Source organism: Cygnus olor, chromosome 5, assembly GCF_009769625.2.
Source record: "Cygnus olor isolate bCygOlo1 chromosome 5, bCygOlo1.pri.v2, whole genome shotgun sequence".
Lineage (NCBI taxonomy): Eukaryota > Metazoa > Chordata > Aves > Anseriformes > Anatidae > Cygnus > Cygnus olor.
The window spans coordinates 60,177,990-60,192,572 of NC_049173.1; the positions used below are offsets into that span (position 1 = coordinate 60,177,990).

The 14,583-nt window shown below is 39.0% G+C and overlaps 1 protein-coding gene and 1 long non-coding RNA gene across 4 annotated transcripts in view; one reads left to right on the forward strand and one right to left on the reverse strand.

Annotated features, from left to right (window-relative positions):
• Nucleotides 1-6,699, forward strand: part of SPON1 (spondin 1) — a 350,491-nt gene extending 343,792 nt beyond the window's left edge. For all 3 annotated transcript variants that reach the window (XM_040559905.1, XM_040559906.1, XM_040559904.1), the window contains 3 exons: nucleotides 557-721; nucleotides 2,278-2,541; nucleotides 3,343-6,699. In XM_040559905.1, coding sequence (XP_040415839.1) covers nucleotides 557-721; nucleotides 2,278-2,541; nucleotides 3,343-3,506 — 593 coding nt within the window. In that variant the 3' untranslated portion in view covers nucleotides 3,507-6,699. The remainder of the gene's footprint in view (nucleotides 1-556; nucleotides 722-2,277; nucleotides 2,542-3,342) is intronic.
• LOC121071566 overlaps nucleotides 1-14,583 on the reverse strand; it is a 299,785-nt gene that overhangs the window by 46,990 nt on the left and 238,212 nt on the right. Inside the window, exon 6 of the long non-coding RNA XR_005820694.1 lies at nucleotides 10,097-10,141. This is a non-coding gene — a long non-coding RNA (uncharacterized LOC121071566). The remainder of the gene's footprint in view (nucleotides 1-10,096; nucleotides 10,142-14,583) is intronic.

Sequence of the window (14,583 nt, forward strand, 5' to 3'; positions counted from 1 at the left end):
TGCAACCAGCCATCCTCCCCCTTATCCTGTCTAATAATATTGTGTTACATTTTTTTTAAGAGATGTTAAGATTTTCATCAAAGACAAAAAGAAATTAAGTTATACACGATTTTTGGTAACTAAAACATGGAAGATAAATATCCCATCTTAGACTACATCAGTTTGATTTCCAGTTCTGGGCATATGAAGAATACAGGCTTCTTACAGAAATTATTATCAAAATGTACTTCTTAAACTATTTATTCCCTGCAAGCACTGGGACTTTACAGAGATGAATAAGGTGGAGAAAAACCTTATTCACGTTTATGTTCATGGAGAAAAACATAGCAAAGAAAAAGTATTAAAACCAAGCAAGCCTTTTAATTTTTATTTTTCTGAGCCTCTGCAGAAACATCATTCAGCTTGTGATTCATTTTGTCCAAAGTGACAGCAAAGTATGATTGGTTGCAGGCAGATGAAAGATAGAAGTATATTTTTCATCTGTGTTGTTTTCAAAATGTATACCTTTGTAGACTGTGTTTAACAAACATTCATTACCTTTTTGTTTTCATATTAGATACTATTCCCTGCCTACTCTCCCCATGGTCTGAATGGAGCGACTGTAGCGTAACATGCGGGAAGGGAATGCGCACCCGGCAAAGAATGCTGAAATCTGCAGCTGAGCTTGGGGACTGCAATGAGGAACTGGAGCAAGCAGAAAAATGCATGCTGCCTGAATGCCGTAAGTGTGGGAAACCTGGGAAAGAGAAGGCCTCTTTATACGTGTTAGTCTATGGGTCAAAACTATCATTTGTTAGTATAGTGGTTTTTTTAATTATTTTTAAATATAGTTACTGTAAGGACAATTTTTTCCTGATTGACTTTGGCTATAAAACATAATTTGAAAGTTTTAGACAAATGCTCTCTGAAACCCAGAATGCTATATAGACTAATTCTATGTTTTTTTTGGTTGGTTGGTTGGTTGGTTTTGGGGGGCGCACAATTAGAGCACTCCTTGTCTCTTTAAACTCTGTAAACAAGTGATCTAATACAGTCTTGCGCTGATTCTTGCTCTCTATGTGTATTACTCCTAAGTCAGCCCACAGGGGCAACAGTAACATGGAAGTGTTCTCTCCTGTGGATTTTTTGTTTGTTTTTATTGCACACTTTTGTCTACTGAGCGATGAAATATGACCATGTTTTCATCTCACCTTATTCACCTTATGCAGAATGTGCCCAAGGAAGGAGGGAGGACATTAGCATCACTTGTGTAATTCTTGCAGCTCAAAGAGTGAACACAAAGGAAGCTCTATCTTTGATACATCTCTGAACTGTATTTTAGCCTCTACTGATCTACATCTCTTTGCAACCTTGAATATCACATGGGCCAGCGGATGGTGTGGAGGCAGCTGCATTGATTTTATACCTTATTCCACTACCATCACCCCCTTCTTGGGTGGTGGTGATTTCTAGTTTTGCAGTCTTGGTGAGGAGTGATAGCCTAAGGCATTGATGAATGAATATGATTACTGCACTGTTGCCAGCAGGTTTATGAAGCGTGATATCTGATTACATTATTTATCACAGAAAGTATTGGCTCAAAAAGGCTTTTCTACTGCAATTTGCTAATTCAGCTTTTCTTAAATAATGTGAAATATCATTTTGATTACTATTCACAGGGCCTGTGAATAAGCAGCACTAAAAGGATGAAAACTTTTAAGACAGCAGTATTACTGACGTTTGCTTACTGCACAACACTGATAAAAATATGATACAAGTTCTTTTCCTTCTGTTCTGCTTTAAAAAGCTCCTTTATGTTTGGGGTTTTGTTTGTTTGTTTTGTTTCCTCTTCTGTTTTACTCAGGGCCTCAAAGTAGATCAGCTTAAAGCTCTACATCTATCAGTAAAGCAAGACTTGTATTTCAGGTAACAGTTTGTAAATATAACTTGATTTTTAGCACCTTTTCATTATAAAACAGACATATGGATATACAGACTGGAAAATTGAAGGCAGCACAAGAAAATTATTTACATGTTTGTTGTAAGGTTAGTGATCTGCCAGCGCCACTCTGGAAAAAGAAATTGGGGAAAGCATCAAATAATATTTCTGCTAGAAATGGCCTCAGAACGTTTTGATGTGTACCCTCACAAAATTTGCTGAAAAGACTGGAGGTTTAAGTTGCATTCACATATTTAGGATGCAAATGCTCATTGGGCACATTTGTATGTTTCTTCTTGACCTTATGTTTAGGTTGCTAGCTAACACAGATTTCGTGTAATACTTCTCATTCTTTCCAGCCATCGACTGTGAGCTAACAGAGTGGTCCCAGTGGTCCGAATGCAATACCTCATGTGGAAAGGGCCACATGATCAGGACAAGAATGATTAAAATAGAACCACAGTTTGGAGGAACAGCTTGCCCAGAAACTGTCCAACGTACAAAATGTAGAGTAAGGAAATGCCTGAGAGGCCCAGGTATGGAAAAAAGGCGCTGGAAAGAAGCTCGGGAAAAAAGAAGAAGTGAACAAGCAAAAAAAAATATTGATAGCGAGCAATATCCAGGTGAGTGTGAAACCATTATTTAGTATGCACGTCTGACTTTTGTGTGTAACAGGAAAGAGTTTGTGAGCAGCTCCTCTTCATGCTGTGATAATTTTTTTCACTATTGCAGTCCAGGGAGATTTTTAGTAACAAAATAAAGTACATCTGTTTCAGTGTTTGGCTGTCGTTAAAAAAATGCAACATGAGTTTAGGGCACAACAGAGAAAGGTTCACATATTTGCACATCATCACGGAGAATATTTTAGCTCCTTCCCTACAAAGGGTAGAATCTGAAGAATGTAGAATTGAGATCTGGCAAAGGATTGATTGTAATGTCTACGGGACTTAAGAATAACCTTTGTATCCAGTTACCTTCAAACTTTGGAAGTATTTGTTCCTGGATTCAACGCTAAATTCCAAAATTGATTAGCCTTCTACCTTGGTAACTTGATTCAGACTGAGACTGCTCAGGGAGATGTGCTCTTTCTTTATTAAGGGACAGTATTCAAGCACTGAGGCCTCTAATCAGTAAAACATAGTATCTTATATAGTTTACATTATCAGGATATGAGTCACTGCTGATTTATGGTTCATGCTTGTCTGACGTTTAACAGTTTCTTAATTTTGTTTTATAATGTAGACAGTACATATCTTTTTTAATACAATTTTCAATGTTTTTCAAATATATCTTGAATATATTTAACTGGGTTCCTTAATTGCCTGCTGTAATAAGCTAGGCAATAGGCTATCTTAAATTCCAAAGATGTAAGTGAGCAGACATGCATAGTGGTACACAATCAAATGATTTTTTTCTCCTCCCAGTTTGTAGGCTGAAACCATGGACTGCTTGGACAGAATGTTCTACGCTCTGTGGAGGTGGAATTCAGGAACGCTATATGACGGTAAAGAAGAGATCCAAAAGTACTCAGTTTACTAGCTGCAAAGACAAAAAGGAGCTAAGAGCATGTAATGTTCATCCTTGTTAGCAAAACAAGGCTTCCAAGTGATGCACTCTGAGCTAAATGGAAAGTCAACCTTGGTTTGGTTTTTAAAACAAAAAAAATATATACAAAGTGTATATTAGTTTTCATTTTTGCAGTGTGGTTTGCTTTTTAGTCTTGCTGGTGCAAGAAATATATTTTATAAATATTTCCTCACAGATTAATGCTGAGAGTAAATCTTTGATACTCCAGCTAGCCCTTAATGCATAAAAATCGTAAGTCATTGTGAGTCATTTAACTGAAATACAGACATATCTGTGGACATGGAATAGCCATATAGAAATACTGCTTGTAAAGACATGGGATGCATGCATATTAACATAACTAAGTTAAAGTAACATGTTTCATATGTGGGAGGATTTCTCTCTTGATCTGATTTTGAAAATCCAAAGCAGTGCCTATGTGATTACACAACTATGCCAAGGAATAATTTCAGTAATGCTGGTTCAATAATATTAAAGGTGCATGTTTATCTTTTTACACTACTGGGTTAAGCTAACAGTTATAATAACTATCCTATATACTTTCGTTCACATGGGTGTTGTGTTCCACGCAAAGCAGTCTTTGTTTCTTTAAAACTTAAATAATCTGTGCAGCTCAATAGTGACATCTGCCCACTACACAGTCACAGCACACAAAGAAAACGTGACTATCATAATATATTTAGAGGCCATATTCCTGTATTTGGTTGACCCACTCTTGCTCAAAATGCTTACGGAACTAATAGAAATTAGTCCAAACACAGAGAGTCACAATAGCTGTATCATGGAACGGTTTCCACGTGAAAGACACTAAAAAACTAGATTCAGTTTCATGATAATGTTAATCACAAATGAAGAGAGAAAGAGGATTTCGATATAATAAAAACAGTAGAGAAAAAGTGAGACAGGTTCTCTTGCATCCCTTATAGCAAACAAATGGAAGGGAACCTCTGGAATGAAACAATCACACTCTTAGAAACAAAATTAAAAATCAATGCAATAATATATTTACAGCAGTGTCATTTATGTTTTTAGTGTTTTTTACTCAGAGTTTAGGAGGATCTAAAAATCAGTAAATTTGTGAGAATTACGCATTTGTGTTTGTACCAGCCAGGATAAATGTCTTCCTTGGCCACGTAAGCGATGAACAAACTGCCTGAGATTAGAAAATAGAACTCCTCACCACTGTAATTGCTTTTGCTATTTTACACCATCTCCTGAAGAGTTCAGCTCTTATCCCTACATGTAGACCAGTGAGATCTTGAGCTTCCCTTGGTATTGGAATATAATACTCTCCTGTATGTTTAACAATTTAACATTAATAATAAGAGATGAAGGTGACAGGTTATCTTTTTGTCCAGGAAAGGCAGCATACACCTATGTTTCTACAGAAATAATAACAATGCACTGAATATAGACTGTTGATGCTAACACAACAAGCTTGAGAGAAATGAATGGAGAAAATTTATATTTTAGTCTCTTTATACCAGCCTTAAATAATTTACTCACTTTTTTTAACACTTGGTCACAATTCTGAGAACCCAATGCCCAGGTTTTAAGCGTCCACATTTGATGTGAAACACAACGCACTGAGGCTGTTCAACTTCGTCACCGCTACTCTGGGAATCTTCTCATTACCTCCCCGTATCTAGATGGGCTGGTTGCATTACACTGTAGGGCTGATCATCATCATTTCTCCACTGGACACTACGAGGGCTGCTCAGGACTTCCACAGCTGTCACATCCCACCCCCTCAAGGTATTCTTCTGCATTTTTAGGCCTGGAATGAAGGTAGAGATAGGGAAATAATGGAACCACTGCAGTGTTTATCCTCTCCTGCCGCTGCTAAATGAAATGGGTGCAAGCTCATAGGGAACCAAACCAGGAGAAAAACAAACAAAAAAAAAAACCAGTTTCATGCTAAAAACCAAACACTTTACAGTTCGCACAGCTTGGCACGTTTAATAATAGTAATATCAAGGTAGTTTGCCTCCTTGTACCTATTGAAAAATTTTACATTTTTTTTTGTCCCTACAGCACTGCCATTACAGTGTAGCAACAAGACCACCCTGAAATAATGTATTTATGATCTTACCTTGCATATTACCCTTTTAATGACCAAAAAATTTGAATAAAACGAAATTCAGTGGAATGATATAGATACAGGAGGAGCAACCAGCTGAACATATTTCAGGTGAAGACATAGATAGTTGCAAAGAGCTACAGCCATTAGTGCTAGGTGCCCAGCCAGGGCAGGGCTACACATGCAGCCTAAATCCATACTCCACCTACCTTTGTGAGCTGCGCCTGCTGAGTCTGACAGAGACTAGGCCTGCTGAGGCTGATCATTAATAAAAATAATCATTGGCTATGAAATCTGTGACAGTGCTTTTTGTATGCTTGGCTCAGTGAGAGCTTGGGGTGGGGGGAGCTGAAGAAGAAAGTGGCTCTTGCATGGAAAAAAATGCTGTGAGTTTACAGACTATATTTTATCTAATCAACCCTTAACACTTGTTCATGCTACTCCTGCAGAATCATGCTAGCTATTGCAAATAATCAGTTAAAAATAATGTTATCTTCATTTTCATGTTTGTTCCAGTTCATCAAGCTGTTTTGTCTTTTAATGACTCCCTTTGCCAAAGGCTGAATAGTCCAAATATACCTGTAGGCATGTATGAAATGCGTAACATTTTTCTGAACATGCCCACAAAAATATCCACTAAAAAAAAAAAAATCTGGCTTTCCTTTCTCTGTGGTTCTTACCAATTTGATTCTCCATGTGCTTTTTCTCTTAGTGAGGAGGCTATTCAGTGTGATTTCCAGTCATTTCTCTTAGGCTCATTAGAGTTATGAATGTTGGAATCTTCCCACCTTGTTAATACATACAATGACAATGTAGATTGCATTTGGTCAGAAATATGTGATCATTCCTACTTAGGTTCAGCTTTTCACACTGTTTTTCTGTTGAAATGTTTTACAAGTCACTTGTCTTTATTCTAACTTGATACAAAAAATATTTAAGCTTATTACATTTTTTTAAGAAAAAGAACAAACACAAAAAAAAGGTTGATTTTCTATTGAGAAAAAAAAAAGCTCTGATATACAATATGTAGAATTATTGCATTGTTACTGTAAACTTTCTAGTAGTGTAATAGCCACTGATTATCAGTCAATAAAAATGAGAACTGTTCTCTCTCTTCACTCATGAATAATACTGCTGAACTGAAAGCACAGGTATCACTCCCGTTTTGTAGACCTCAACTCTCAGATTTTAGCATTGTGTGTATGTTATTTTTTTTCTAACATACAAACTGTAGAAGCTTTACACATAATAAAAAGTTAGGAGCTTAACAAATGTACAGTAGGCCTCTGTGTGTGCAGCATACAATTTAAAACATATTTTTTTGATCGCATTTTTAGATTTCCTTCATGGTTTTTGTTTGCTGTGGAATTATGAAAAAGCTACCATGAATATTTCTTACCAAAGTCTTGTGTAGATGTTTTGTAGCTGTCTGGCTAACACATTATTATTTTGGAATAAAGACATCTTTACTATGAAATTTATACTTGTATGAGATTCTATGCAACTACTATGATTATATACACACACACCCTAAATAAAAATAAAAAAAACACCAAACAAACAGAAAAACACCATACATTAATCAATATAATGAGTCAAGCCATGCTCTTATTTGCATTTTAGTCCTCTTCAAGCCAATGGGTTATCTGGAATGAAGTGTCTTTTATTACACCTGGTCATTATTTCCACTTGGAAATTTCTTGCATTAAAGTGTTTGTTGAACAGTTTGTTGCTGTTTAGAAATCTTAGGGTAACTTGGCATTTTTACTCACATTATCCTGCATTACTCTCATGCTGATTTTTTTTTTTTTTTAATAAAAGAAAAACTATTTAAAAGAACACAATACATGAATGGGAAAATTGCTGAAACTGAGCTTTGAAAAAGTCTAAGATTTTGTGACACTTCTACTGATATTTTTTTGATACCAGCAGGTTGTGTAGGTATGCTGCAAGAGTGAATACTTCATTAACAGTTACAGAGAAAAGTCCAGCAGTCAAGGGGAGCCACTCAGCAAAGCTGATGCTATAAATACACAACTGTAAGTAAAAGCTAAAAATGACCAGTGTTTTCATGAAAAAACCCTATTCTAAATCAAAAGCATAACAGGGCTGAGGTGGACATAGATGTAGTTGCTTGAAGATGACCCATGGAGTTGCTTGCTGGTAATTGAAGGCAGAGCCTGGTCCAGTAGAACCCCATTGGAATGTAGCTGTTTGCTCTCAGTGAAAAACATGCCTGATATCTCCAAGCAGCTGTTTCAAGGCAGGTTTGTCAGTGGATACAACAACAGCATGAGGCACACAAACTCACCGGCAAAGAGCTGCCTCTGGATTCAGCAGCTCAGCTCCAGCAACATCAGGCAACTTCAAAAGGGACAGTGCCTCCAAGCAAGCCCTCCTTTCAGTTACTCCACCATAGCATTGTTGAATTTTTTTAGTCAGTATTAGAAGCACAAAACCAGACTAACTCACCTTTCTGTAGTCCTGCTTCAGCTTGCTGGTGAATAGTGCAACTCCAGCAAAAATCTAACTAATCCTTTTGTCTTCAGGTAAAACACTGACAGGACTGAGCTTGCCTAGCATGAGCAGGTGAGCAGCAGTCCAGCCTAGCAGAACAAGTCAGCTGGGCACCTTCACATCACATATAACCCATGGACAGACAGATTTTTCTGAAGGCCAATTTACAGTAGCCAAGTGAAGCAATCTATTGTTCCTCCACTGACAATGTGAAGGGAAGTGAATTTATGGAGCAGTTTAATGTTCTGGTATGTTAAACAGGAAAACGTCTGGAACAGCAATCATGATCTTATGGCCCATAAAGCTGTATCATAGCATCTTTCACTCAAGAGGGGTCACAGAGCCCTTAAGCCAGCACCGTGGACATTAGGCCTGTTAAATGCCAGCCATCCAAGTGAGTGCTTGGGATCTGCTTGGCAGTATGCCTACCAGTAACTTAAGCTACACTTCTTTGCATGGCCAGCACATCTGAACCATAAAACCAGCATGACCAGAAGATGCTAGTATAGCAAGTCCTCAACGAAGGCCTGTAATGTGGCTAAATTAACCCTCCTTCTAGAGGTATCTGTCATTCTCCAGCTCACTGCTACTGAGTTTCGGGGGTGACAAGAAAACTAACAAAACCCTGAAATTATGCAGGGCTCTTTGCTAAACTCTGAAGCCCATCATTTGACCAACTATCATTTCTGTTTCTGATAGAGTTATTAATGCCACAACATACCATGCTGCAAACTGCAACGCAAACTAATTGGGTGTGTGCGCATTTGGTATACAGTATACACACTTTTTTTTTCATGTCTTTTTCTACTTAGGAAGCAGCATACTAACTACTGGGGAAAAGTCTTTCTGAGTAAATTGGAATGTGCTTAAGAATCTTTCACAACCAAATTTCAGGCACTTAGCATTCTTTGCTCCACATGCAAACCCATTTAAGCTCTTTATTGCAATGCTTTCAAGTTTGGGACTCAGTCACTTCATGCAGTGTTGCGCAAAACAAAGCAATTACAGGCCACCTGAATGATACTGAGCTCTGTTTCCTCTGGCTGCCAAAAGACAGAACAGTTTGTGCCATAACTGATGGGCACATTAACTGCTCAGTAGGCAATGACATTTTTCACATGCAGCCTAAATAGTTCAATGCTTCTAAAATGCTAACAGTCAGAGCTCTGCAGTCTTCTCACCCTCTTCATAGAAGTCCTAGGGAACTTTGCTTACCCCACCATCAGTAATGAACTCCCAGCCATTGAGAGAGGAAAGCTCTTCCCTTCTGCTTGCTTACCACATTTGTACAAGTGGGGAAAATGAAGCATCTCATGACTCCCAGTTTGCTTCCATTTCATTAGCAAATACTGGACTATTCTGAAATGGATCTTTTAAAATAAGCAGTTGATATACGTTTCATAGAGAGGTCACAGTTTCCAGACACAGGGAGGTATTAGCACCACCCCTCTCACCGCACCTTTTGAACCAGCAGCAGTGTTGCAGGCACAGGCATTAGAGCAGTTCCGACTGGAGTCTCTCAGGGACTATCAGGAGTGTACAGCAACATTTGGGAAACTGCCTGCTCTCTTGGGAAGGCCAATAAAACCCCTGCATGTGTCCTGCATCGTGCCAGCTACCACCGTCGTGCCCTTCACAGGCTCAGGCTCTAGGCCATCCAAACCACCCCAGTCAGGAGACCTCCAGCTCAACAGCTGCAGCACAGGCAGCAGCCACAGCGAACAGTATGCCTGCCTGTCAGGAATTGGAAGTTCTAGTTTTAGGCAAAACGGGCTGGACAGTGAATCCCCAGACACGGAGAACAGTAACACTCCTGGTGCTCATCTGTTTACACTGGAAATTACCAAGGGCCTTAAAAAAACACCTGCCCAAAGCCCAAATGCAGAACCCACTCGTTACCTACAAACCTTCAGGTATTACCTATTATTTGGCTGCAATACTTTATTAACGTAAATCAGAGGTTAAAAACAACGAAATGGAAAATTTTTACTTACAGAATCCTTAAGTCTACTTGAGCAGTCAGAGGACCAAACCAGTGTCTAGAAAAGAAAAGAAGGAGTCCACTTTAGAACATGAAAGTAGTCTTCATCATGAGTTCAAAATGCATAAAATGTTACAAATGGGAGAATATAATTTTTACACCATTGACATTAAAAGGTACAGGTAGAGCAAGATGTACAAACACAGGAACAGTAAGTACTTCCAAGTGCAAACAGGCAACAACACAATTTAGAAAGGCTGAAACATTTACATACTATCTTAGAAGTCTCCATTAAAGGAAGAGATGAGCATTTGTCATACAGTATACTTGCAAATATAGTTCTGGTTTACTTTTCTATAATGTTTTCAAATTCTAATTTATAGCTATCTGAAATGTCAGATATTATCATAAATACTTTTGAATGGATTATTCCTGAAGGGCGCATAAGTGTACAGAAAGCAATATTGATATCTTTGCATATAAATATACAGGCTTGTAATGTCTGTACATGAACACACCAGAGAAATAAAACTACAGCCCACCAGATGGCACTAGAAGCCAACACAGACAGCTACGTGTTTAAAAAAAAATAACAAAACCCAACTAAGTAGCAGAGCCTGTATGCCCAATGCCACTGGCTGCAAGGGCCTGTGCAGTGTGTAAGTGGGCATTTTCCTCTTTGCAGCTGGCACTGAGAGCCTACCATGGCTTAAAAAGCACTTGTAAAGCATTGTCTTTGTGAAAAGCCACCCAAGGACAATAACTGTACAAAGGGCAATGATTAAGAAATAGTAAAGCATCATTAACAAAAGTCAAAGCGCTCGTTAACATTTTAACATGCCACCTGTCCAACAGCTGACTTTCAAAAGATTAAAAGGAAAGAAAATCAGTAACTTGAGTTTTGTACCAGTTTTAAAAGCCATGTCCAAAGCATCCAGCTTCATGCTGGCAAGCCAATCACCCCTGACCTCCTGTAAGCCCACCCTGCCAGTACCCGGGGCAGACCAAGCACAGCACCGCACCCAGCAGACTTTTTGAGCTCAGGGTGGCTGCTCCTGCTGTGAAGCCAGCTAAGCAAGACCCCAGCGCTGTTGCCACACAGACAATGCGGGGGCGGCAAGGAGAGCGATGGGCACAGTGCACATGCATCAGGATGCAGAGAAACTGCTTTGCTCTGGGAACCCTTGATCCTTCTGTGCCGCGTACCGCAGCTCAGCAGATTGCTTAGTAACACGTTATGCTGCTCGGTGCACAGCCCCCAGACCTTAACACGATTGAGCTGCTTTCCAGGCACACGTATGAATGCAGGGATGGCTCTGTTTTCCCTTTTTTTTTCAAAATCAGATCTCATACAGTGGTATTCTAAAAGCGATTAACGATAGAAAAACATCTCAAAGAGTTTGGGTTCAATGAGTTTCAAGAACAACAGGGACTAGTTTCAAAATGCTTCATGTCTTTCTTGGCAAAAAGAAGTAAAAACGTTAGCTTATACCACTGGCTGGGCATTATACATGAGGTCTTTTGGCTCAGAATAGAAAAGAGAAAACAAATATGGAAAACTAATTTGAGGGATTAAAGAGAATTTAAAAAACTTACTGTACAAGTAATGATTTAGGAACATTTTCACTGCATTTTAAATATTTTAAATGTTTTGTTTAATTTCAAATGAGCTAACTTTTTAAAAACATCTTTTTCTGTCTCCTTTTTCACATTAATGAACATCCTACAATTAAAACAGTTTGATGGGTTGAGAAAACTAACCTTGTTAATTTTGATGCAATTTGGAAAACAAAAAACGTGTTTTAGTGTGATTCAACCTAGCAAAGCAGAGCGCTTCAAACTCTTAATCAAAAAAGATACATTATGAAATTTTGTTGAGATTTTTTTTTTGGCAGTTAGAATAAAAATCAAAATTTCATTTATCAATAGGAATGTTAATAACACATATTATTGCAAGTAACATATACTAAACTAACTCTCATTTAGAATAGGAATCTCCTAATTAAGGTGTGAATTTTACATTTTCAAATAGAATACACAAACAATACCATCTACAACATTAACTACTAAGAACTTTATTTTATGACCTATAAAAAACTTATTTACTCATTTTGAGATTTAAAATGGAAAACAGAACTGCCAGCCAACTTAATATTCCTTTAAAATACTGGATTCCTCACCATGGTTTCTCTTTTCAGTTTCTACTCAGACCACTAAGCCAATATTTTTGGCACGCACTGGCTTCCAGAGCATCTTACGTGGAACAGTTCAAGAGTGAAAAAGTTGTTGATGGAGGGATTCAGGAACGGTGCTGTACTGCCACACAGTTTTCTCTTACCAGAAGTCTAACATGGCACATGGGGAACACATATTTATCCTTTTTTGTATTGCTAGAAGCTGAAGCATAGCCTTTTTTCTAAAGCAGTATAAAATGTGCCTGAAGCCTATCTTCTACTGGCATAATATGTTAAATATATAAACAATTAATATTTTGCTTTCTTGAAATTCTGTTTGCTCCCAGATGCATTTTTTAGAGCTCTTCATTTCTGTGGTAACTGAAACCAGACCAGCTTCTCTAAGGACACCTCAGTCATTTCTGTCCTGCTGCAGTGATCTTTTAAGTTTTCCATTTATAACTAAAATAAAAATTACATGAAAAGAAAAGAAAACAAACAACAACTACAACAAAAACAGAGATGATAGTACAGAACATATCTCTAATTGAAAGAGACGTTTATTTTTGTCTTTTATTAGTTCCTGGGAAAATAATTTCTATTAACTCCTTTGGTTCCTTCAGTTAACTCCTGGAAGCTACCCCCCAGATTTCAGAGAGAGTCATTTGCTATGAGACCATATGCAAAGCCTGACAAAGATGTCCATGTCAGGTCACAGCAGAGGTGTTAATGAGCTGGCTAGTTTTGAACCTCTGCTGTTCCAAAGAGACAGAAAATCAGAGTTTTTCAGAGATGTTGTGTTCCTACTTGCTGCTGAGTAGCCCAAACAGGGCTGGGCTTGCTGGTGCCACTGCTGTGGTTGATTATTTTAAATATTCTCCTCTAGAGAAGGGAAATAATTAAAAACACTATGGGAAAGACCTCTAAAACAGTAATAGTCCTGTAATGGTATCCCACGCATTCATGAAGGCAGAGCCATGTATAATCTCTGCTCATAGGTCAGAAGCATAGGTCTTTCTTCATGAGAAGGAAGTTTGGCATCAGGCCCCAGCCTCAAACCATCGATATGTCTTTATCAGAACGAGTAAGAACTGATGACACTGAAAGCAGCATTCGACCCTTTCCCTCCAGCTACCTTGGCCCTAACAAGGCAGCACACACAGCAACAGCTCATCGACAGAGGAGAGCAGGAGTCGAGGTGTAGGGGCAGTCCACATCATCCCCCTGCCAACACTCGTGCCCCGAGCAGCAGCATCAGCTTTTGGGAGCCAAGCAGCTGCACTGCAGCACTCAACGCTCTTCCATCAGCGAGCCTCAGAAGCACCCTGGCACATCCGGAGGCAATTTCACCCACCACCCTTCCAGATCAGGAGAAGCGCAGAAAGAAACCTCATAACCTCTGGATCCCAACCAGGCTGGAGCACCCGTCTCAGACTCCTCCACAGTGTCTGCAGGCGGCAGCACGAGAGCAGTTTTCAAACACAGTCCATGTTCTTCCCAAATCCAGACACGAACTGTATGAGGCAGCAGGGCGATGAGCAGGAGCAAGCAGAGATGCCCGTGAATCAGCAGAGTGCTTTTGACTTCAGGAGAGCTACAAGGCCACAGCTGCTGTGACATGCTTTCAGGCTTACCAGCACCATCCAGACCTGCCAAGCACCGGCAGGCAGCAGCAAAGGGGTCAGTCAGTGCCCGGGCAAGGCGGTGGGCTGCTGCAACCCTGCGGGGCTTTAGGAAGTCACTTTGGTTCTTTCTTCAAGCCCCTACTGAAAATGGGCCCAACTCAGAACAGACACCTTTGTGTTCTCTTGAGATTTCTCTTTTAATAAAGGCAGTATTTCGGAGCAAATCATTCTGGCATTGATGGAAAAAGAACTTTGTTAAAATCATGACATTGTAAAACTAAGGCTTTAGATCCATGGCCCACAGAGCATACCTGCAACAATTTAGGCATCTGATCCTAGAAATAAGAGCAGGGAACTAACTGCTCAGTCCCTGAGTTTTATATTACTCCTTTGGGCCTTTTGCCTTCCCTGATCCCACTCCTGCTGGCTTGGAACGATTATGTTAAAGTAACTGGGTACTTGGTGAGATGGTTACAGAAAAACTAGAACAAAGCATAAACAATCAGCTGTGTAAACTTTGCTCAAGAAACAACAAAATCTTTCCTCTCTTCGCTTCCCTCAAATCCCCAAAGACAAGCACTTTATAAAAGCAAGAACTATGTTGCCATGACAACTGTAAATAGCACCATCTTCTCCCTCACGTTTTCCTTTTAAAAAATCTAGGTTTTAATTGTATATTTTGTCTTAATCTAAAATTTTCC